We start from the raw sequence: 27,078 nt of genomic DNA, 5'->3' as shown, positions 1-27,078 counted from the left end.
AATAAATTTGACAAGAGATTCTTATTGAGTAGTTTTAAGCCAAAAAGCTGAAATAAACACGTGTCCGCAAGGGTTTCATTTACGAGATACTCGTGGATATCTTAGATATCCATTATCTAATTTTCTTGTAATTTGGCGGTGTTATTAATACTTATAATGCCTTAATTAAGTCCCAGATTAATCACTCTCACGAGATGTGTGTTTAATGGCGTCCCGATACTTAAGCGAGTATTTTTGACTAGAAAAATGCACGCCACTGATTTTTGTGGATTTTTTTACTCTCTTTGGATGAATTAATCAAATATACAGCTTTTTTCCCTTTTACATTTTTTGTATTTTGCTTAGTTTATGAGAAAATAAATTATATGCATATAATTAAGTGCATTAATTTTTTTCGTGAAAACTAAGCAAGAATCGAAAAAATTATAAGACAAAAAAATCTTTGGCGTGCATTTTTCTAGTCAAAAATAGTTCTCAAGCTACCGCTAAAGACGGTTATGTAATTAAACTAAGTCAACACCCTACTATAAGCAAAGTCCGCTTAACTCGGCCGAAAACCGGTGGACCGAAATATTGATTATTCACGCACTTTTATTACTCTATCTGTTCGCCGCGACTACTATAGTCGTATGAATTACACCGCCGAATTACAACAAAATTGGATAAAGAATATTTAAGACCCTCAAGAAACAATTTTTTTTTATTAAAAAAAAAACAAAGCATAGCCTATCAAATTTTCTGTACATACTTAATAAATACGCTATACAAGGTGCCTCCGATTAAGTCGTCACTTTTGGTATCTTTGCTATAATTATAATATTTGCTATAATTATAGTATTTAAGATACGGAGTCGGGTAAATTAGCAAATTAGGTAGTAAGATCTTTTGTGCTGATTAAAATAGTGAAAACCGAAAAAAATTGAATATTGAAAATGTACTTTTGTTAAATGGAATTCCTTGTATATCTTTACATAAGTCAGAAGAAAATAATTTTCTTAAGAAAAAGGTTTATTTACACTAATAGCCTAGAAATAACAAAATTATAGCAATAACTTTGTTGCGCGTAAGATTTGAACTTTTTGAGAGCAAATTAAATATATGATTGTTTAAATATTAAAAAACAGTACTATAGAGATTTACTAAAATAAATAAATACTGCTTAAATAAATAAAGTTACGCGTTAGCAAAGTTTGTAATTTTTGTAAATTCTAAAAGTTAGTAAAATGCCTTGTAAAAGGCACTACAGCATTGAAAATTTGCATTTTACCTATGTTAGTTACTTATATAGTTATAATTAGCTGTGCCAAAAAAATAGTTACAGATCGCTAAAGGAGTACCACCAGAGATTCAAGACTCATCAAACCGAAGTTTTAGCAAGAGCTTATGGTGTGAGCTTCGAAACAATATAGTGAGTCCTAAAGAAAAACAAATTTATGCCAAGTATCGACCAGTACAAATATTGTTGCTTAACGATACCAAAAAAAGACTTGTTTTTGCAACTCGTTTCGTAATGCATATGAAACAAATGATAATACTTTAAACTGCATAATTTAAAGCGACGAAGCAAATTTTTGAGACAAAGGTATATTTAATTGTAAAAATGTACACTACTGGTCTCATAAAAATCTTTTGTATCCTTAAAATCAGTTTAGTATAAACGTTTAGTGCTGCTTATCAGGAACCCAAATAATAGTACCGGAAGAAAATATGTTGACCTTAAGATCTTATAAGAACCGAAGCGTTTGAAATTTATTTGGATAATGTTACAACTTGGAGAGACGGCAACAAACCTATTTCCAGATGGAGCACCTCTTCGTCAACTTAATGATGTAAGAATAACTTTTATTTTTGGGGGTTAAATAAAGAATGAAGTATATAACGAAAATAGAAAACCGTGGATATATGTTAATTAAATAATTGGATCAATAGAAGGAAAATCAATCTTAAAAGCTACAAGATAAACATGCGTCACGTGTGCTTAAAAATATATTAAACGAGATGACGATATTTCTTCTCATTTAAATAAAGGGTTAAATTGATGCTATTTTTATATTTCCAAGCCAACTTGCGTAAATTTGGTAAAATTATTAATATCGCTATAACTTTCTTATTTTTAGCTTAAGACTCTTAGTGTAAATAAACTTTTGTAATAAGAAAATTACTATATTTTGATTTATGAAAAATTTACGGGGAATTTCATTTAACAAAAGTATATTTTGTCGATGACGCAATTATTTTGCTATTTTCACCATGTTAATCAACAGAAATAATCCCACTATATAGTTTGCTAATTTAATTCGCCCTGTATCTTAACAAAGATATTGATAGTTATGATAAGATATGATATTAACAAAGATATTGATAGTGCCGACTTTATCATATTACGATCAATTCGGAACTATCAGTATCTTGTATGTACTATTTACATTTGTACTTCCTTCATCAATAATTTATTTGTTTATTTGGAGGTTTTGTAATCAAAGATGTCACTGGTCGAGCCTTTGACAAATAAACGACAAACTAAAATATCAGTGGAAGGGGTCACTGCAACGTTTAAAATAAACGTTTAATTGAAAAATAACTATGAGATTTCTAAGCTTAAAATTGACATATTAGATTCCTATTAAAAATGATACATATGGAACATTAAATTTTGTTATACAATAATGCTAATTAAGTATGGGGGAAGCTATTCAGAGACGTTAAATTATGCAACACTCCTACAAAAAGTATTTAGAAATCAATTAAATAAACTTATTGATAAACAAAAAATGAATATTATTAAAATCATATTAATTCTAATAGAAACGTTCTTTATAGGGGAATAGGAGATGCAACATATGAGAAACATACACATAAAATTTTATAAATAATTAAAACAATAATGAATGACCTTTTTACATGTTCAATAAAGTCATTATAAAAACATAGACATTGAAATGGAAAAGCATAAAAGATGGTATATCAACATTTTTGTAAAAAATTCTATCTATTTTTAGCCAATTAAACACATTTATATTAAAAAAAATAATAGCGGCCTAGATTATGATAGCACTCAAGAAAATATTTTAAACTAAATACATTTAGATAAAGCTATTGTCTGGGGTCGTAAAGTGAATCAGATCATAATTCGTCGAAAACTAGACGAATCCTAGACATTTATGTCAATGATGCGCTTTCGCTTGCATTGCAATTATTGTTGTTAATTTTAAGTACTTGTTCATTGTTATAATTCAATGAACTTACGTGTAGGGGATAGGTCCATAAAGAGCTTGTTCGAACCGAAATATACGGCTTAACTCTGGCGACAGAACAGATAATCGGCAGCAATATTACTGATAAAATGGTGATTATCCACAGAGACTGCAGATTGGCAGATCTTGCGCTGTTAGGACCACGCCTCACGTCAGAAGTAGTGCAGCAATGTCATCGTACCCTCGTGAATGTTTTTTCCAAAAACTAATGGCGGTCGGCTAAATCAAGGGTATCAAATATTTTCCATCGATTCTTTATGACCGATTTGCCTAATAATTTTTTTAACCTCGAGTCATAAGATGAATAGTTTCCGAGATATGACCGAAGAACAGTCTTATTAGGTCATTCGATATGTATAATTTACTATTAGAAAGTAGCATTTTACCTACTCAGTTTGAGCTATGAATAGTTAGATTTTCTGGATAGAGGGGTATAGGTACAATAGATGCCATGCATACTTTGATGTCAGATGTTCAGATGTGATGAATTTAAATTTAAATAAAATAATATGATCCTTTTAGATCTCACTAAAATTTTCGATTTGGCTTTGGATCCGTATGATATTATCTTTCAGAAAGGTGAAATGGTAAGAATAAATAAAGATATGAAAAAAATATAAAAAGGGTTCTTCCCCAAGAAACACTTCAAGGTCCAATGCTCTTCATAATATATGACATAAACTCATTCCTGAACATGAAAACTCAAGCCTTAGATCTCTGAATAGATTGTAGGGATATCTTGATATCTGAGTAAATTGTTGGGATATTGTAAACAATAGAGCTGCCATAAAACCATAAATTAATTGTAAATAGGCCAAGTACAAGATCACTGGTTATTGCGTCAGGCCTGATTCATACAAGCGTCTAACGCAAAAAAACACAAGCCCTATTTAAATAAGGATGAATTTGATTGGCGCTAGCGAAATTATCATTAAAACAGCGATTGATGGTAATTTCTTATCTAATGGGTATTTTTCGGATGAGTATATTGTAATTTCTTCATGAAAGGTAAAATAAATTGTCGTTACTGGCCTGATACCAATCCAATATTACCCAAAAAAACACACATAAGGTGAATGTATAGGCTGAGATCTTTAAACCTTATGCTTCTTCCTGAAAATACTAGCATTTTTACAAAAAAATGTCATTGTTTTGTTACAAAATGCCAAGCTCTAATAAATATCGTTAAAAATATCCTTACATATTATGGACAAGATCGATAGATCGAGCATTATTTACACAAGGTGCGCAATTATTTAAATGACACATTCTCTGGACGCTGAATTGGATGAAGGGGTACAATTGAGTGGTCCCCTCAGTCACCAGAAGTTAAATCATCTGGATTTCTTTTATAAGGGCAAAAACATACTTTTAGTACTCCACGAACTTATAAATATATCTGATCTGCTAATGCAAATGGCCAACCTGACCAAAAATAAACGCTGCCTAGTGGCCGCAATTTTTATAGTGGTTGTGTCCTTTTGATGTTGGACACTCTAAACATTTTCAGTATTGCAAACAAGTGTTTCTTAAAAATTGACGATTTATTTACTGAAAGAGAAATTCGATTTATATATTGAACAGTTATCGCACATTTTTTGGCAATTCTACTCTGCACTCACAAGGCAAAACACCGCCATATTTGCCAAGAGTGAATTCATCGATGGGAGAAATTTCGTTTCCCCAATGAATTATAAATAAAATTCTTAAAAGCGTAGACACCAACAAAGCTTCTGGACCCGATGGAATTCCAGCCCTAGTACTAAAACGTTGTGCAGACGAATTGGCTCCTCCCTTATGTAGACTGTTCACGGCATCGTATAAGCAGGGCTCATTTACAACAAGCTGGAAGACTGCTCAAGTGCAAGCTGTACCCAAAAAGTGAAAGAAGACGTTGCCGTCCAATTACCGCCCGATTGCACTAGTTCCAGTAATATCAAAGATTATGGAGAAAGCAGTCAACCAACAACTGTTAAGATATCTGGAATCATCTGGACTAATCAGCAATCATCAATACGGCTTCCGAAAGCTTAGATCCACCGGCGATCTTCTGGCTTACGTCACACACTTGTGGACGGAGGCCATGGAGAAGCACGGCGAGTCCCGCTCAGTCGCTCTTGACATTTCCAAGGCATTTGACAGAGTGTGGCATGAGGGACTACTAACCAAGCTCTCCTCAATCGGCATACAAAACTCATTATTGAATTGGATCAGAAGTTTTCTTGAACAACGAACAATCCAAGTAGCCGTCGATGGACACGTCTCCGACAAATTTAACATTAATGCTGGAGTCCCTCAAGGATGCATTCTATCCCCCACCCTTTTCTTGATATATATCAACGATTTGCTAGGAACCACTGTCAATCCAATCTACAGCTTTGCGGACGATAGCACACTTATTTCCACATTTAAGTCCGCCAAACCAACGACAGCCTCAACTTTTCAGAATCTTAGGCAGCAACAAGTAGCTTCAACCAACAACGATAGTAGAGCAATCTTGGAGTGGGGCGATAACAATCTAGTCAATTTTAACGCTAAAAAAACGCAGGCTGCAGTATTTACGATGAAGACTAACCTTGGTGGCCCGGAGCTGGTTATGGCAGGGAAAACATTGCTAATGAAATCATCTTTACATCTTCTAGGAGTTGAAGTCACCAACAGTGTGTCCTGGCATGACCACGTTGCAGAGATCGCCAGGGCAGCTTCCAAAAAACTCGGAGTGCTTTTCAAAACGAAAAAACTGTATACACCAGAACAGCTGCTGACTCTTTATAAGGCTCAAATACGCCCTTCTCTCGAGTATTGCTCGCATGTCTGGAGCTCTGCACCCAAGCATAGTTTAAACCTGCTGGATTCTATACAGAAGAGAGCTATTCGTCTTATCGACAAACCAGAACTGTCAAAGAGTCTGGATAGTCTGGAGCACAGGAGAAAGGTGGCTGATTTCTGTTTATTCTACCGTTATTATCACGGCAAGTGCTCCTCTGAGCTGGCAGGCCTGATTCCACCCAGGTCTGTTCCGGCAAGAAGGACGCGTCTAGCAGTTGCGGCTCATCAACATCGAGTCCCCCTGCCTACCCCAGGGACGTCGCTGTATCGTGGCTCATTCATCTGGAGAACATCTTCTTTGTGGAACGGGCTTCCACCTCACATATTTCCCGACGCATACAACCTACAGCGACTCAAGATAAATGCCCACAAATATCTTTGCGCAAGCACCACTCCAAGAGTGACATAGGACTTTCCTCTTGTGCTTGTGTTTACAATAAAAAAAAAAAAGCCATTAAGAATTTTATACACACCATTGGCGCGCATATGGGTAATGATCTTAAATTTTTTATAGAAAAAAATGGTACGCCACTGAGATATTTCAAATCAAAAATAATTTTTGAATTCATCAGTAAATTTGTGACAAAAAACCCTTCTTATCTTTTTTTCGTATGTGGCGCCGTTTGTATGCAAAAAAAACTCTTGACGCGTATTTTTAATTTCTTTCATACATTATCAAGAACTATCTAACACAACAACATTAAACCAGAACTAATAAAAAAATAATAATACTAGAATTTTGAATAGGCGCAAAGCTACAACAAGTGTTCAAAATGACCTCCCTTAGACGTTACAAAAGATTCAACTCTTCGCCGGAAAAATGAAGCATTTGCGCACATAAGTTTATATAGCAAACTGTCATTATTTTTCCATGCAGAATCACCCCCTGAAGTTTGTCGCACTTATTTATTTATACTCTGTATATTATATAAAAATTATAGTTCAAAAATTAACGCAGATACCTTAATTTTAAAATGTTTAAATTTAAATCTTTAAAATATCACTTTGCAGGAAGATATTGTTCAAAGGAAAGCTGGACAGCTTTCCTCTAAGGAGTATAGTATTCGATAGGTCGTAAAACTAGTTGCCAATACCCTTCCCTGTCCATTCTAGTTGAGTTGTTTGAAAGATTTACCTGTAGAGCTTCTCTTTCTTTCTCTTTTAAATTATATTTTTTTTTAAATAATTTTATTTAAATAATAACACTTATTTTATATTTTAATCTATTTGTAAGCTCATTTATGTTTTGTGATCTAAATTATAAAGTACATAAATTTTAGTTACATCATTTTATGCCCTTCATTCACTATCTGATCATTTTCATTGGCATTGTGTTAAAACCATATTCTAAATTAAAACATATACAGGGTGTTCATTTGAAAACTTCCCACCACGGATTTATCGAAAACCACTGTTTAAAAAAAACGCCGAAATACGTCAAAAGGTTTGTCAAGGGGGACAACTTTCTAACCTAAAATTACTTCACCTCCTTTCACCCTCTGCCCCTAAGGGTCATCCCCTTAAAAATTTTAAATGGCAAGGCGTATCGAGTAACAGCTTGTTTAAAAGATCTGTCAAAGTCTTTTATTTTGACGTTTGATTTTTATATATCGTTCGATTCGTTTTCGAGAAAATTAGAAAAATCTTTGTTTATATTAATTTGTTCAGATAGAAAACAAAAACTTTAAAATATCAGTTTTCATTTCAATAAGTGTTCAAAATGTTGCCCGTTTTTGGCCAAACAATGATATAGGCGATGTTCAAATTCCTGACGGACATTTTCAAAAACATGTTGTGGGATATCATGGCAGCTGTCGATGATGCGTTGACGAAGTTCATCCAAACTTTCAGGTTGGGGGTAAACACAATAGATTTCAAATGACCCCATAGAAAAAAGTCTAACAGGCTATTCTATAGGCCTCCTTCGCCCTATCCATTTATCTGGAAACTCGTCGTCTAGCCATTGCCGAACGGGAAGACATAGTCAGGAGGTACAGATAGCGCTGTCTTGATGGAAATATATTTTAGTCTCATCAATTATAGAGTTTCCATCATCATCGATTTGGTTTTCAATGGATTCAGTGATAAGCGGATTGATGGTATTTTCCAACATATCCAAATAAATGTCTCCATTTAAATTTCCGTTAATAAATAATGGCCCAATCACTTTATTTCCTAAAATGCCTGCCCATACATTAATTATTTGAGGGTACTAGGTATGCCCTTCTACAAATGCATGAGGATTTTCATTGCTCCAATATCTACAGTTATGCTTATTTAAAAAACCATTTAGGTAAAATGTGCATTCATCGCTAAAGCAGATATTCTTTACATGAATAGTATCAGTAATCGCTCCAGTCATTTTTTCACATAACTCAACTTGCCTATCGAAATCGTCTTCGGTTAACTCTTGCAATATTTTCATTTTGAATGGATGAAATTTATAAAGTTTGGTAACTGTGTGAACAGAGCCTAATGAAATACCAGTGGCAGCAACAATTTTGCGTAATGAAGTATTAAAATTTATTCCAAAATGACCCAAAACTTTAACTTGAGCGGCTTCATCCAAAATTCGCCGATGAGCACGTTTTTTATTTGCAACAGATCCAGTTTCAGTAAACTTAGTAACAAGGTCCAAAATATACCTATGCGAAGTTATCTTCTCCGGATGTCTGGCGTTAAAAGTGACGGAAGTTTGCCGAACACATTGATTTTGGGCACCATAAATTAGAATAATTTCCACTCTTTCGGCTAGTATGTAAACCATTTTGGAAGTAAAATCTTCAATTCAATAAATAAATTTTCACTATTCCAAGACTGTCACAAATGTAACTGACGGCAAAATAAATTCTTTATTTTCCTTAGCAACTATAAATAACTAAGCAGGTATAACAATAAGTACAGTTCGCCCAGAATATCTGTGTTGATGAAAAGAATGCGGAAAAAAATGCAGGTTGTTTTTTAGTTTTTTCCACGTCTAATCTTCGGAATTGCTGTTTATGTTGGTAGTTTCCGTTTTAAATTATAAATTAATTGTAGATTTGGCAAACCCTAACGGGCAACATTTTGAACACTTATTGAAATAAAAACTGATATTTTCATGTTTTTGTTTTCTATCTGAACGAATTAAGATAAACAAAGATTTTTCTAATTTTCTCGAAAACGCATCGACCGATTTAAAAAAATCAAACGTCAAAATAAAAGACTTCGAAAGATTTTCAAAGAAGCGTTTACTCAATACCTCTTGCCATTTAAAATTTTAGGATAACCCTGAGGGGCAATGGATTAAAGAGGGTGAAGTAATTTTAGGTTAGAAAGTTGTCTATCCAATGCATCTATCCCTGTAAGTTAATTGAAAATTTGTACATTTTAACGTAACTCTTAAACCAGTACAAAAAAAAATCAGAACTAATGCAACTGTCTTAAATTACTACTGCTTACTAATAAATGTAACTTTCTATTTCGTATTTGTAAACATAACCTCCCAAAAACTTTAATTATTTTGTTTTCCAACAATTGGCACCACTGAAATTTGTCAAAGTGACCAACATCGAAATGTCACAATCATGCAAAATGGCGGCTACCTAGTAGTAATCATTTATTTTTTAATGGATTGGTAGTCCAGGTATTTTTAATAAGTTAGTGACTACACATGACATTGTAGAAGTTTTGCAAGCCCGAATCATTGACGTATGTCGCGAAGTGACATCGCAAATATTGCAGAATGTACGATAACGGTTTGAAGATAACTTGTAGCATTGTATGGTTGGCGGACTTTGAGTTTGTTGAGCATTTTTTTTTCGATTTTTGGATTTTTCGTTAAAATAACACTAGTATTTGAAAGCTTTATATTTTTAAAAGAAAGGTTTTGCAAAAGCATTTCCAACATCTAGGTAATTAAAAGCATTTTTTAATGAGGTATCATTTGCCTCTCTTAAACACACCTTAATCGCATAATCTGAACTTATTTTAGGTTTTTTGATACCTACCCTGAATATTAAGACAATCTAGCCACTCAACAGAAGTTATCTGTCTATCCTGATTGCTATCACAGTATCTGGGTAGTTTTTTGCCACATTTCTTTAGGCCTTTTATAGGAACTACCATTTCTTTAAATGCCTTCCACTCTGGTTTATCAAGTACTTTATTCTTATTCTTATCTAAGAAATTAAAACTTGCTAACGCTTGTTGTTCCTTATTAGACTGGATCAATGCTAAAATTAAATATTAGTTATAAAAAGCCACGAAGAACAATAATTAAATCAAATTACCCAATGATCCGGCAGGGTTGTTGGGTGAGTTTTCAGTGAGCTTTTTCTGAAAGAACTGCGCAAGCTCTTGCAAAAAGATTATTTTTTTGTCATCGGGGCATCCTTTCATGGGCCTCGGGGGTGGATCGAAAGCGGTACAATTGGGGATTTTGTCCTTTATGGCAGAACCCGCGATGGTTTTTCCTGAATCTTCGTTAACGCACCAACAATACCCGACTGATTTAAAGCACTGTACCTGTAATTTTTCAATTAAAATATAGATTGTGGTTAAAATTTCTTGTACATGTTTGGTTCTAAATAAAAAAATTAAAAGAAAGCATCTTGTTTTACCTTCTTATATCGGCCATCAGGTGTACATTCGGGTATATAGGAAAGCGGTTCTTCTTGAGCAATCTTTCGATCAGTTAAGCAACCAGGAATTTCATCATCTTTGCTATCCATCTGGTCATAGTCCCCCGGGTTAGATGGGATGATACTGACATCAGGGTTTAATACTATATAAAAAATGGTCAACTTTAAAATTATAATACTAAAATAATAGCGACAGATCAACTATTCCTCAAATCCGAGTTTTAATCTAGTGGATAGGCATCATATGGAAAAAAAATTATAAAAAGGTGGCGCTGCAATACATAACTGCAAAAGCACCCTTAATAACTAAACATTGCGTCATTAAATAACTAGTATTCATAAATGTTAATTTTTATATTATGTCATAGTTATCTGATAGGAAATAAGGCAATTTAATTTTAGAAAAAATGGCAGTTGAAGTTGTTTATTATGTAATTTTAAAAATTTGCCACTTTAGACCCAATTAGTGAGGATAAATATTCAATAATAACAAACTTAATGTTTTGCAAAATAATATTCAGTAGCCATTTAGAAAATTGAAATTGCTTTTTTTCATAAAGAGATATACGAGTATAGCTACAAGTCGCTCCCAAGAAAAAAAAAGTGACTAGCGCTAATCAGGGATTATTAGGATTAAAACTCTAATTGAAGTAGAACCAGCATGTTCAAATTTTTTGTCGAACAGCTTGTGGTAACCGAATAGTGATTCTTAAGTATCTCTCTCTCTTTTCCTTTATTTAAATTTTTTATCCATAATATGCAAATAAAAATACTAGGACCGTGAAAAGCATGTTTTCATATGAAAAAGTGTTTAAAGGTACCTCATATATAGATCAAAACCTTCAGCAATATCATGCTTATCTCATGGGATGAAGGAACGATCTTGATAAAGCCCAGCATATTAATAAATGAACCGAAAGAAAACACTCTGCCAATCAAAGGCCTTTGATTTTGCTGATACCCTTCAGACGTTCACTTCTGTAATAAATATTGTTTTGCTATCAACTTTTGTACCCTATATCATGATACTTATTAGTACCATTTTTTTTTTTTTTATAAAAGGTAAAAAACACGAAATCTACAGCATCACAAATACATTTAATAAAATAACGAAGGTTACATGTTTCGCTCGACTAGAGCATCATCAGACCTAAACAATAATTCCTTAAAAAGACATCTAATTAAAACTAAAGATAAACTACCCCCGCTATCTTCTCCAGGAGTTTATGAGATTAGGTGTAAAGAGTGCCCTGCAGTGTACGTCGGCCAGTCTGGTAGGAAGATTTCTACTAGGATTAAGGAACACAAGGCCCAATACAATAAATTTAAAAATACCGAAATCAGTTTTGACCAGATCAGCTTTTGCTAATCACCTTCTCGACTCCAAACATGATTTTCCTGACAGCCAAAATATAAAAATACTGCATCAATGCAACAAAAGTAAAAAACTAGACTTGTTGGAGACAATGGAGATTAGTAAAGCTTTTAAAAGCCCAGATCTGTCCTGTGTTAATGAAAGGTTTGATTTTGATGGCCACCTAGTTTTTAATAACCTCAAGTAGTTCTAGACTCTTAAATGATGGTTAGATTTCTAAAATGTATAAAGTGATTTGATTGTTTAGTTGAGTTCTTTGTACATAGATAGTGCCACTTTATTTTAATCTTTGTTTACTTATATATTAGGTGTTTTGTGTATGTTATGGTAAGTTTTTGTTGAATTCTCCTTTTTTTGGGTTACATAATTTTAATTATCGCTTAGGTCTGATGATGCTCTAGTCGAGCGAAACATGTAACCTTCGTTATTTTATTAAATGTATTTGTGATGCTGTAGATTTCGTGTTTTTTACCTTTTATAAAAGTGTATGACCAGCATCTTTGGGATAATGGATGAATTTTTCGAGCTATTATTCTGTTTGTCATAATACCTCTAGACCAAAGAACCTGGTTTGAAATAGATTGAATGGACGATGGTCTTTAGCGTCTCCCAGACCAAGAACTTCCATTCATCTTGAAAGAGTCTTTCACTCCAAGACTTTTTATTCATAGACAATTCATTTAGCTATGCCGATAATAGGTTCACTTCACCAATTTCTTAAACACGTTTATCACCTCAGTTCACGCATGCTCGGTCGTAACAGTCTTATGGCGTTTTCGACTGGCTGCACTAAGCCGCACTCAGTGCGAACTGGAATAAAATTACAATTTCGACTGGTAGAAATCAAGAAAGAGCAGTGTTAGTGCGTGTTCGACTCGCTTTGCACTGACCCGGTGCGGATTGATTTTTTAATGGGCTACATCAGAGCGAGTTCGTAAGCTAGCACTGAGTGCAATTACTTTGGAACTATCTCATAGGGTCGGTTCTGTGTAACCTAACCTCAAATCCATACAACCAAACAGATCTCAGAATGCAGTGGCGAAGCGTAGAGTACGAATCAACCTAGTTTGGTACACCTACGTCACAGCCTACGTCAGCGCTGCAGCGAGACGTATTTCGCATATCAAGCGGTAAAAGAGAGGGAACGGGTTTTATTCGGGGTGTTCCAGTGGTATAGTTGATTTTATAAATATGGATTTTATAAAATCGTGAGATTTAATTGTTATATTTTTATAATATTCAGGCGGATTCTAGTAATTTCTTAAATTTTGCATTTGCATTTGTATTTACAATTTACAAAGTACGTACATAAGTACAAAAAAGTTTAGTGAAATATTTACTAAAATATTACATATTTACACCACATCGTCATTCCGTTCAGAGCTGTCCGATTCAAGGATTGAACACCCTAGTTCATCCTCTGATGCCGTCTCATCGTCATCCCAACCCTCTTCACTCTCCTCAGATGAGCCTGTATTAACAGTGAACACTAAATTTTCCACTGCTTCATCTAAAAGGTGTTCTTTTTCTATGAGTTCATTCTCATACTTTTTTACATGTTGGCAAATATTGAACCACTCTTGTTCTGTCACCTCCTCAAATTTTTGTCTTGCCAGCGCCTCAGTATCAGGCAATCTAAACGTGGTATTCCGCGCTGCAACCCAATTCTTTACCAAAGCCCATATTTTTTCAATGGGGTTTAGTTCGGGATGGTACGGAGGTAAACGGAGCACACAATAACCATCTTTTTCTAAAAGCTCATCTAACCTATATTTTATGGGAAAACGAAATTTATTTTCAGAAATTATTTTGTATAACTCTGGTTTGGTTAATTTTGGGTCTGCTGGAATACCGTTTGTTTCTAACCAATTAATCATTTCCGCTTTCCTAGTAGCCGTCGTAATATTTTTTTTTATAGGTACGTTATGGTACGATGCATTATCTACAACTAAAACAGACCTCTCGGGTAAGTTTGGTAATAGTTGTCTCTCGACCCATGTCATAAAATTTGTTGAATTCATTTCGTTGTGATAGTCGCCAGTTTTCGTTCCTAAAATAAAAATATATGTACTTTAAAAATATATTCTTAAATAGATTAAGTAAACTATATTACCAGATTTAAAAATACGTAATCCATTTTGAACAAAACCTTTTTCGCCTCCAGCGTGCACTATTATCAGGCGTTGTCCTTTGGAAATTGGTTTTTTCAGATTTTTATCGCTATCATCATACCACCCTTTGTCCTTTACATGGCTGCTATGTATATAGGTTTCGTCAGTGTAGACGATGTTGCGGCCCTCTTTACGATACTCAATAATTTTTTTTAAGAATTTTATACGCTTAGCGCGTATGTCATAGGATTCGCATAAAACTTTTCGTTTATCTTGCATTTTTTGCCATTTAAATCCAATTTTTTTCAAAAGTCGGCCTAGGGTGCTTATGCTTAATTCAGCGACGTCTTCTGATAATAAACCTCGATCGAGGATCTTTTGTCTAATACCTAAAATAAAATTAGAGCTTATTTCAGAAGATATTTTAATAGACAAAAATTCTATGCAATCTACAGGGTGAATATATTTTAGAAAATATAGTTCAGAAACTCTGACATGGAGAAAAAGGGTGGCTAAGGTACCAGACACAATCTTTCAATTTTAATGCTTACCCTTTAATGTCGGTAATTTTTTTTCCATCATGTAAAAATTGTAGATTATTTCTCTAATAGTTTTAATCTGGTGAGGTGTGAAAGAATCCAATTTCCATTTCTTCATATTTTTTCTTTTTTCTGGGCTTTGAAAAGAGGTACCTAGTCCTTGCAAATCATTTTTCTTAGATTCCTTGCAAATTCTCTGGTAGGTATTCTTTGATACCCCAGTAGCAGCCAATACTCTATCCCTAAAATTAATTTCCTTCTAAATATTATATTAAAATATAATATGATTATTTCGTAGACAAATTATTTTAAATTTAATTCTCGACACGGAATTTTACTTAATTATTATTTACAAAAAAAAAATGAATAAAATTTTAACCATCTACCTTTACTTTCGGTAGAAAAGTTAATAATAATAATTACATAGATTTGGGACATCCTGTACGTATCATGTAAATAAACGAATTCTACATCGTATAATTCTTCTAAAAAATTGTTTTCTAAATAATTCGTACCTATAAAGATAATTTAATAGATACAATAATTTTGTTTTATTTAAAGTGGGTTCCTGCTCTAAATAACATACCTACCTATACCTAATATAAAATAAAATAAGAAATATAATATGAAAGTTCAGTGTGTGTTTTCCTTATGGTATAATTCATGCACCAAATTAAAATAGGAAATAAAACAAAAGTTGGTTGAAAAGACTTTTAACTTTTTGACTTATTTTATGTGAAAATCGATTTGAGAATCAATTTAATTAATTTCAGCCTATAACCCTTCTTTTTTTAAACAGGTTTTTGTTTTCTTCTTTTTCTTGAAAATTTTCAAAATACTGGAATTGTGTGTTCTTATTGATTTACCGTACATACCTGTAATTTGTTAAAGGAATGGTAATCCCTTCTTCAGCCTCCCTTTTCATGAACTGAATAATATTGTTCACAATTTCACAGCTTTGGCTGTGTAAAACACGACCCCGTCCAAGTTTTTTCGGTGCCATATCAATATAAACGCACACACACAATAATATCTTAAATGAATAGTCACAAATAATTTCAAATTAATACCAAAAAAACAAACAAACAGATAAAACGCCGGCGATCTTTCGCGAACAAAACAACTGGCAACGCTTAAAATAACGGAAGCAATATCCTTATGGATGTTGACCGAACGATTTCTCACGCAGTTCTGCGGAGAGCGTTGAATATTATGGTATTGGAGCCTAGGCGTTGCCAGCTCATTTCGACATTCATTTGCGTGACAATATTAATATAAAACAGCAGTGCACGCCTGTGGAGTTATTTCGCATCCAGCTAAGCACAACTAAACAAACATCGCGCTATATTTTCTCTTTGTTGCGTGTGACGTAGATGTACCAAACTAGGATGGTTTTTACTCTACGAGTAGACAAGGTAGACACTGTCTACCCAAAATTATCCAGTTATTTGTCATTAATTTATTACGTAATTATTTTATGTAATTGTTGAATTACAATTAAAAAAAATTAACACAGAACGCTCCTTACTATTATTATATAGTATTTAAACGGCTATAATATCTATCTATCTATAATATCTAAGGCGCGCCCCGCCTGACGCACCAATTAAAATAAAAATGCAAGGCTGACACCCAATTATTGTATACGAGCCCCAGAAAGACACATTGATATTTGTCTTTCGAAATTTAGAGCAATTCATCGAACCATATACGCATCAAGCAGGTGGCAGAGGTCCGGCCGCATCAGCATTCAGCCTATTACGTATGCAAAATTTACTCGCGGAAAAGACATTCGAGCTTTTGTCTATCGAAGTCGACCAGCTATTTTATTATGCTATTGAGGGTTATTGTTTATGGACACGCTTGATCTGGTCGGCCGCAATACATCTTACAGGTTTTTTTAGTGGTTACTTATGAACGACTGTTCGATATTGGCAATTGTATTTTAGTTGTGTTTTTATTTGTCTTTAATTAATTTTAAAATAATGGATATTATGGATTTATAAGTTATAGTTATACCTATGTTGTGTTTTTTTGTAAGTAGTATTTATTTTTATTTATCTTTTTATGCTAGTAGTAATTATTTTTTCTTTTTTATATCACTACATAATTTTTCTCTTTGAGTTAATATTTCATGCGCTTTCATTCTCTATTTCATTAAATAAATAATATTGAATACACCTTTTTTTCTAATTAACGATTTTTATTGTTTGTCTACCCGAAAAAAAAGTTCACGCTTCGCCACTGTCAGAATGGGCACTTGATTCGAACGAATTGAACGAGGTTTAATTTTAGAATTTCCCTTTGGAGCTCGCTTCAGCACCCTGCAAATGCAGCTCTGTATACGAGCAATTGCTCGCCACGAGACCATTCTGACCATTTGAATAGAAACCGTACAGCCTAGTCAAAGTCGCCATTAATGATGACTTCTAGGCACAGTCTTATTATAGTTCCGCTTCTCTTCTTTGCTTGCAATATAGCAAAGAACCAGGTTTTTCAAGAAATGTACCCTTTTCTAGATCTTTTACATATAAGTGTTAGATTTCCTTCACCTCTCGTTTTTCCACCACATTACATTCCACACTTTATATTCAAAGAACAACAACATTGAAAGACCAGAATCGGTAAACAACAACTTTGTTTGAATTCAGCATATGCCTCGGGGCAAGGGATTGTTTTGTTTACAAAAATATTTACCGATTCTCTGTTATTAAAAATACCCATATTTCCAAAAGAGGAAATTTTCAGCTATATGTTAACACATAATATAAATTATTTGTATTGGATTTTGGATTAAAAATAAACAAAAAAAAAGTAAAAATATTAATAACATTCTTATTCCTGACAATTCTAGAAAATGTGGCATGGGAACACCACAAGCATAAACGAAATGTCATCTCCTCAAAGTCAAACGGCTTTGTTTTTAAACTCGACCTTTATGAGGTTCTATATTTTTTATTTGATTTCTGGTTGAAAAAGAAAAAAGGTCTCATTTAAGTTTGTTGCAGCATAGAAAAAAGGCAATTAAAGCCAATGTTTTCACAAGTAAATACCTATACTTTCATCACATCATGGGAGAATCGTCTTCATAAACGTAGAATAGGGGATCTTAGAAATAAGCCTAAATGAAAAACCTAAACTACAATAGATTAAGGTATAGATTAAATAAGAATATATTTTTGTATATTTTTTTTGAAAATATTTAACTATTAATAGACTATAAAAAAAGAAAACTGGTTTTGTCCATGGTTTTACTAACAGGACTTTCATATTTTGTTGTGTTCTTGGCAGAAAAATGGGATGAAACTTGAAGAATGTACACCTCTAATCTATAGTTATTATGATTTTCAATAAAAACATTAAGTAGATTAGTTTCCGATATAGCAATACTGTTCATTTACAAAAGTAAGCACCCTGCATATATTATCTGATGTGATATCAAATTAGGTATGTAAGACTACTATTTATTTAATACAATAAAATTGTGCAAAATGTTAAAAATGTGTGTTTTAAAACATGAAATATTAAGAAATCTACTAAATAATTAGTTAGTTAGTACATAAAACTTCCTCTTCTTAGGTACATAGGTAGAGTAAAGTGAGACAAAAAGACGCATTTAGGAGAAGTTAACTTATAAAACCTAAAGTTTCAAAACATATTTTTATTGATGTATAAAACTTAAAAGTTTGATCCCTTGGTAGTACAAATAAATGCTATTTTGTATTTAAAAATACGTTTTTAAACATCAGAAAAAATAAAATATTTAAACATACAAAATAAGACTTTTGCCCCACCTACGGAGTAAAAGTCCGATTGATATGGGGCAAATATCCGTAACTAATTTAATCGCAAAAGTCGCACTGAAAAGGTCCAATATTCTCATATACCGTACAGCTGTCGTGCCACCACTCCATGCAGTAATTGCACTGGATCCAGAACTCAAGCGGCGGTTCTTCGATTTGGTTTTCTGTTTTTTTAACCCTTCGACCTGATCAGTAATTTTTCTCTTGGCGCAGGTTTTGGATTTCAGGCTTTCCTTTCTCCATTTTTCTTCAACCTGTGCATCCAATTTATTCTTGTTGGGCGTACTGGACAGAATTGTAGACTTTTTACCTTGACGCCTCCTTTTTTGTTCTTCCTTTCTTTTCGGAAACGGAATAATTTGTTCAGGTGTCACCGATGGAATGTTGCTGGGAACTTGTGTTGATGTAGAAGGCTTTACTGGTGTCAAAAGATTTATTGTATTGGAAGTGGATGATAGTATTATTGCTTGGTTTCCAGAATTCTTGTGTGCCGCTTGTGCTCGGAAGAAAATAAGACAAAGGCATATCATCCGAGTCTGCTACAGAGTCTAAGTCATTTTTCTCTTTCTCTGTGGACTGTGACTTTGGAAGGACACATTCATCTGGATAGAACGTTTTAAGGGCCTTAAAGTAGCATCTGTCTAATGGCTGAATTCTGTGACTACTGTGTGGTGGTATCGTTAACAAATGTATGTAATTTTCTCTGCAGTAGTTCACGGCTTCTAAACTTTCATGGGAGGAGCGATTATCCATAATCAGCAGCACAGGATGTTCTTTATCTGGCCTTACTTTAGTTTTAAAATGCTTAAGCCACTGTATGAACAAAGTACTGTTTATGTATCCCGAATCAGAACACATTGCAATGGATTGTCGTGGAGCACCATCCATAAGCTTATTTTTTAGTTTTTTACGGGGAAAAACTATAGCGAGAGGCACAAAACTTCCCGCAGCACTCATGCAACAAACAATAGTAACAGTTCCCCTCATTCAGCGGATGAAATCTTTTCCACCATCCTTTTTCCCTTAGCAGTTACAATCTTTGGTATTTTATTCAGAACAGTTGATATACCGCTTTCATCCATATTAAATACAGCGCTAGGAGGAAACTTAAACTCATTATAAACTCTCGTCAGATTTTCGAAAAATACATTTATTTGGCATTTATTGAACCCCATCATCCGTGCGAGACTCGTAGCTGTAGGAGCTCTTAACGAAAGGTTATATTTTTTAATAAAACTACATGCCCTATCTCTGCCTGCCATTTTTAATTTTGAGGCAAAAGGGTTTTTTATATTATTCAAAGTGGCATATTCGTATGCTATTTTTCTTAAAGCCTTGAATGTGAAACCATAAAAACGATTATCCAAATCTTTGCAATGCTGTACAAGCTGAAGTTCTATTTCTTCTAAAAAAACAGATCTAAACCTTCCTAGCTTTTTCACTTCGTGTCCTGACTTTAACTGTTTTCGTAATGTAGACTCATCTATTTTTAATTCTTTTGCTGCAGTTCTCACAGAAGAACGATTATTAATCATTCCTCTGGCAGTGTCCAACATATCCTCGGTACATATCTTACGATCGGTTTTCCTTTTATGTGACCTAAAACAAAATAGGTGAGGATAAATACCAAAAAAAAATATGATTCTCATGGGGCATAAGTCCGCAGTGCGGATTTTTACCCCAAAGGTAACGGGCTCACAAAAATATTTCCTATTTTTACGTACAGCGAGGATAGAAGCCACTACTCTTTATGCTTTACAACCGAATATAACCTATATATTGTAAATATTATAAATGCGGATTTAAAGTAATCCGTTTTTAGTTACACCTTAAATCGTATAATGAAAAAATTACTTGAATAGCATGCAAATCTGAAACTTACCTCATAATTCGCAAAATTATTCACTTAAACTAGAAATATTTTTCTCGTCGATACATGCATGTGTAAGGCTAAATCCACTTGTTGCGACATTGTCAAATTGCAACGGATATATCAGTAAAATCATTTTCGGACTTTTGCCCCATGCGTCTTTTTGCCCCACTTTACATATATTTAAATGGTGAATTATACATACTCTCAGGCTGCAGAAACAGCTGAGAATGTAGTCAAGATTTGGTTGACAACATTCTGTCTGTTGATAATCCATTATCAACAGACTACTAATCTGTTAAAAATGGATTAAAGAGTATATATTTTCCAAATATTTTTATATAACATATATTTACAAAGAGGTTTAAAACGATTCCCAAATGTAATTTAAAAAAAAACTCTAGACATATGTATTCAAAAGTTTGGGATTAAGTGTGGTCAAGGAATATGGTTCGATAATGGCTTAACTCTTGATCTATATATCTCAAAACTAACTTTAAAGGGACTTAGAGTAAGTTAGATCTTAGGTTAGGTTCGCTTCAGTAGTTTGGTTTCATTTGCATTAAAGTTCTATAAATACGATGAAATACAAATTAAATTCTTATGATGTGCTGCATCATAATAATCGGCATTTATTTTGAAAGGAATCATAGAAAATTTTAAAAAAGGCTCATTTAGATTGTGCCTTGTTTTTAAACCTTCCCTTAAATAAATTCTCCTAAAATGCCTTAGCACAAAGACGTGTCAGTGCTGAGCCTTTTTTCAATATCGCAAATAAAGCCCCAGATAAATATGATCTTTATCTCGTCTATCTATACACAGAACAGATGTAGCTAAAATTCTCTAATTAAAAAATTCTCTAGTTGAACAATTCTCTATACGCATGTGATTACTTATGATATCATATTGGAATTTAAATAAATTCTTAAAAAAATTCTTGCTAACTATTAAATTATGAAGTTGACTGATAGGGGTGATTGTGAACTATCTATATTCTCAACTCTTGTTATACATATCTTAATAAAATTTAAAATTGGAAGTGAAATGTAAACTTACCTCCATGTGGAGGTGCCGGTATCGGATCAAATCCAGAATCGTAGTCTTCTCCATCATCTCCCTCTATATGTCTAGTGTAACTTCTGCCAGGTCCCTCAGCGACCGTATCTGTACGCACTGTAGCCAGCAAAGCAAACATACGGAAAGGAACTATTTAAGTTCAAAACTAAGTACGCGGCGTCGGGCCGTTTGAACTAAATCTTACAACTACCGACTACCCTCTACATTCTATTCTACGTGTATGTGAATATATACGTCTGACCAATTTGTTTTTTTGACGCCGAATTACTCATGCATTCTCAGACTTTAAATAAGAGTCTAGGTAGCTCTTTTTAACTTCTAATTTATTTTTGTTATTCCAAGTTAATATATTGATTTGCGCATCCAAAGATCTAACCATCCGCCAAGATCTAAATTGGCCAGACACATATAATGATTGATAATGATGAACTAACACAAATGCAAACAAGTTTATATTTCTACGTATTTTATATCTGGATAGAAACTGGGTGATTATTTGGTAGTAAAGCTAAGCTAACTTATAAAAATTAAAGTACATTATAATTGGTAGAATTGGTTTGAAGAAGAATTCAGTTAAACCCAAAAGAGACGTTATATTTGACTAAATTATAATTTATACATTTGTTACTAGAATGTATACTACATTATCATTTGTGTTTTGCTTATTAACATATTTAATTTAAATTTAAACAAAAAAGAATAATAAATGAGTTAGAAATGATTTGCCTTCATTGCTCTATGTAGAAGGAATAAATATAAAAATAATTTGATAAATCGACGCAAATTAGGTATTATATATTTCGTTATATGATTGTATATATTGAAGATTAGAGTAGGTCAGCTTAAATAAATTTCAAATTGTAAAAACGGGTCTAAAGTAAAATATAAAGAAACGACCTCTACAAAAGTTGCAGGGTGTTAGAGAAAAAATAGGCGATCTTGAATTTGACTTTTGAGATCATGTTCGGGGTGATTTGGAAGTCTTCCTTTTTTGTTGCTGAATTCAGAGCTAGCGAAAAAACAACTACTTTCAAAATAGTATTATAAACACTTTTTTGGTGGCCTTGACACAGAAAAATTCTGATCAAATCTTAAAAACATTTGTGTTTTTTTTGAAGTGTAGAAACGATCGTCATTAACTATAATAATGCAGGCTTCGGATAATCAATAAACGAAGTTTTTTCAAACTATTTTTAAAGAAACTCGTTTTCCGAGGCAACCATCAACTAAAAATAAAAAAAAAGTTACACTAGGTAGTTTGCTTGTATCAAAAGTGCTACTAACCTTGGTATCCATGGCTTAACATCTAAAAACGTTTTTCAATGTTTAAACTTTTTTGTTGCGAATCTACTTTTCAATATCCTATTCAAAAATAATATCACACTGAGAAAAATTGAGGAGAAAAGAGACAGTATTGACTTCTAAAATCTAAACAACTTGCAGTTATTAGTTATGAGCAATTATAGATAGTTTTTCAAAAATAAAGACGATAGAATATGCCAAGAAAAAGTAATTCAAGTAAAACTATCTATTACTACCTCGTATTTTTTTATACATAACATTTTTTCCTTTTTCTCCAAGTTAAATTCTTAATGGGTAAAGATGTTATGTCTAATAAATGTGCTTTTTTGATAAAACTATAAATGTTTTTTAAAATATTAAATTTACTTTAAAGAAAAAAAACAAGAGTACGTAAAAAACCCAATTCTTAAATAACAGCATTCAAAAATTTAAAAAACAAAAGTAATTTTTCTCGGAAAAATAATTTTCCTATATCATCTTTATTTACTTGTGCTCAGTTATTGTATAGCTTTAATACAAAGACCGCCGTGGAAAGGCGTGAGTATCATCTATATTTTTTCTTTCTCGACTTTAGGATGCCATTTAAAATGGTGGCATAGTTTTTGCGAGTCATTTAAATCGATTATAGGGACACGTAAAAAACTCGAGGTAATTATAAGGAAAATAAGTTTTTACCAAAATAAATCACCTTATATAAACCAAAATTCAGAATTTTATACTATTAAATAATTAAAATGTTTTAGAGGAAAATTATTTGCTTGGGTTAGCCGATATAAGAACAAATAAATGATGATTTTTTTAAATAATTTAATATTAGCATTTTGTTAAATAATCACCCAGTATCTAGGACCCAAAACAATATGTTCCATTTTGACTGGCACTAATTCGCCAATCACGATATAAACTTTAACTCGCATTATTATCTTAGTTTAGTCACCGTACTGATTAGTCACAATTGACATTATCATCAAAAGCGGTTTGAGTTTCTTGACATTATTATCTTGTAGGCGAAAAGTTGTCACTTATGATAAAAATAATAAGATTAATATCAATGTTTTTTCCTGTATAAAAAACAAGGAGAAAATGTGAATAGCTTCTTTATATATTAAAAGGGAAAACTTAATAAATTAATATTTTGTAGAGTGAAAATCATTATAAATGAAACGTTTTTTTGTATTTATTTTATCTATGAAACTAATGCTATCTACTGCGTAATAGTAAATGCTATAAGGTTTGTTAATTTATAGAAAAGTTCAGGTTTTTAATACAATTAAAAAAAAATTTTAATAAACGTAATTGGGACTATTTAAGTTGTTATCCCTAAAAGTAATAACAAAATACAAATTTCAATAAGTTTCGACATTCTTTAAAGTGATTTTTTTATATTACACTCTTTTCCTTACAGATTGTTATTGACATTAGTCTGTCTTTCTCTCTTATTTATCTTATTTCATCTTATTTAGATAGTACATTTTTTCTTAAAATTTTTACCATTTTAATTAACAGATAAAATCCTACTAGTTTCCTAAATTTAACCAACCCTTAAATATTAACAATGAAACCAATAGTGCGGACTTAATCGCAGGTACCCTGTATACAAATTATTATTATTATAAACGTTGTGAAAAGAGCATCTCTTAATTACTTTTATTTCTTATGTAGGTTAATGAAAATAGCTCTTAGATATTTAACCCAAAGCTTGAGTTCATATTTTGTAAGGCTAATGTAATATTTTATAAACTATTTTATATAATGTTTGCTACTATTGGGGAAACCTATTAAAAGATCCTCTTAGAAAGTTTTTATTATTCTGTGCTTTCAAAAACATACCCTTCTTTATTTTACATTTATTTATTACTATAAGTCTATTTTTATCTACGACATCAAGAATAGTATATTAAAATATTTACAGTATGATTATCTTACTGCCTTTCATGAGATAATCTGTTTTAGTAAGAGACTTATTTAGTTTTGGAAAATATTAAAACTTATTAATTTACTTATTTTTTAATATTGTGATACGTATAGCATTTATGGATTTTAGGCCAAAACACAAAATAAGACCAATTAAATTAAAAAATATCAAACCAAAAAAAAATAGATTTTTTTGTTTTGTAAAAAAAGTTAAATTTCAGTAAGCATTATTTTAGAAATAATTATTAATTTCAATTAATCATTCTTTTTAAAAATAACAAATCTTACTAATTTTAAATAAAGCTGGAGGACACTAGTAACGAAAAAAGTCTCATCTTCTGCCAAAAGTGAAAGGCTAAAGAGCCTAACAGAACATGTTAAGAAAAGTACAGAAAATGCTTAGAGCGATCAATGCAGCCAATACTACCGGATCCAGACCAGAGAGAATAATTATGATAACCTCAATATAGACTACTTTTAAGACGATGATACGTAATAATTACTTGTAAATGATGCAATAGTTTTCTGCTTAACAATTCCAACATACGACATGATATTAGAGCTCTCAAGTATATTTTGGAAATCCTTACTATGAGGAACTGATTTAGTATACACCCTGTTTATATTATTTTTGTCAATACTTATATATTAATTAATGGTACATCAAAAGAAATTTTGGTACCAAATTTCATTTAAATATCTATATTATGCTTATAGTAAGAAAAAGTATAAAGAAAACATTTTTAATTTTTTTTTTTTTTTGATTAATGTAATGTAATTTTTTTCTGTTAAAGATTATAAATGTCTCAAAGATGTAAAATATACCGTATCGGACAAAATTAGAGAAACTGAACTAATCATGACTTTTATGCAATACAAAATTGTATTAAATTCTTATCATTGAGCTAAAAGATTTATGTCAATAAATAGCTTAAAATGCCATTAAAATAAATTCAAAAGCATTGTTTCCCAAGGTTTATTAAAAAAAATTAAAAAAATATAACAAATTATTTGCGACAAAATAAGAAACACTTATTCTTAAAGTATATTTGTATCGTATACTAATGAAACTAAACTAATACTTCTTTGAGTACGCTTTGTTCCCAATAATCTGTAATCGATAATTATTATAAAATATTGATAATTACTCTCGATTCATTGAGACTGGAAATTAAAGCCGAATCCTTTGATTTCTTAAATAGCCTTCCTTTACTAGTTTGGCAGTATGTTTGAGGTCGTTATTGTGTTGGAACGTAAACCTTTGCGGCATTTCCTATTCGGCGTAAGGCAACAATACATCCTCCAATATAATAAGATACTTCGATCCATGGTGCCCTAAACTTTGTAGATTGGACCTGTTCCATAACCCAAAAAACACTCCCAAATCATTACATTACCGCCTCCGTGCTTAACGGTACCAGAGACATATTTTGGATCAAGTCTTTTATTTACTGGACGATGCACGAACTTTGCTTCATCACTTCCAAAACTTAGACTCGTCGCTAAACAATACTTTGTTCCAGTCCTTAGCACTCCAGTAACGGTGACGCGTTACAAACATCCTAGCGATCACATTTTTTTTTGATAGATGTGGTTTTCTAGCTGATCGCCTTTAAGGAAGCCTCGCCTCCACTAATGGCCGATGAACAATCCTAGATGAAAGTTCTGAAACCTCCAACTGAGCCAAAATTTGATTTGCAGACAGCCGCGGATTATTTTGACTTAAACGTTTAATTCTCCTGTCCACCAATTGTTTTGAGGTTTTTCCCTTCCTAGCACCTTTTTTAAGGTAAATAACCCTTCCACAAAGCCAAAATTAGTGTGTTGTTCTTGAAACGATTTGTTTATTCGCATTAAATTGCTCTTTTGTTAATTTTTGTTATTGATCCGATTCATAAGCTTCTAGAATTTGTTCTTTTAAATCTACTGAATACTGTTACCGTGATGCTATTACTATTGCTAATTATCTAGACTGATATTTGTTATATGAAATATGACGAATTTTTTTGGTGACTGGTGATACACTGCTTGACAAATATTAATATTATTAATAATAAGAACGGAAAGTTAAAATTGACCAATAGCACAATCTCTCTAATTTTTGTCTGATACTGTATAGTCTACCTCTGTAATAAAAGAAATAGATTATAAGTGATGAAAGATATGTGGAAAGCTATTTTAAATCCAAAAAAAATTAAATAGCCTCTCAATTTTATAAACACTTTTCTGCACTACATTTGCAGATCATCCTGTAGTCAAAAATGTTGCTAGTATGGCCAAAGATTTTGAATAAGGATTCAAAACTTGAACTTTTCTATAACCTTGTAGAAATAACCGTCTCGAAGATAGGATCTAGAAAGAGTAGCACTCCCGATTTAAATT

The 27,078-nt window shown here is 32.4% G+C and overlaps 1 protein-coding gene across 3 annotated transcripts in view; it reads right to left on the bottom strand.

Annotated features, from left to right (window-relative positions):
• Window positions 1-27,078, bottom strand: part of LOC126737930 (SPARC-related modular calcium-binding protein 1) — a 98,456-nt gene that overhangs the window by 705 nt on the left and 70,673 nt on the right. Inside the window, exons 5-8 of one of the 3 annotated variants that reach the window (XM_050443037.1) lie at window positions 21,460-21,609; window positions 10,685-10,848; window positions 10,355-10,589; window positions 10,073-10,297 (exon numbers count right to left, since the gene is read on the bottom strand). In XM_050443037.1, coding sequence (XP_050298994.1) covers window positions 10,073-10,297; window positions 10,355-10,589; window positions 10,685-10,848; window positions 21,460-21,609 — 774 coding nt within the window. The remainder of the gene's footprint in view (window positions 1-10,072; window positions 10,298-10,354; window positions 10,590-10,684; window positions 10,849-21,459; window positions 21,610-27,078) is intronic. The other 2 variants (XM_050443045.1, XM_050443055.1) reach the window with 2 other exon arrangements.

The sequence above is a fragment of the Anthonomus grandis genome, chromosome 1 (assembly GCF_022605725.1).
Source record: "Anthonomus grandis grandis chromosome 1, icAntGran1.3, whole genome shotgun sequence".
NCBI classification, from domain to species: domain Eukaryota; kingdom Metazoa; phylum Arthropoda; class Insecta; order Coleoptera; family Curculionidae; genus Anthonomus; species Anthonomus grandis.
This window is presented reverse-complemented; position numbering and strand designations above follow the sequence as displayed.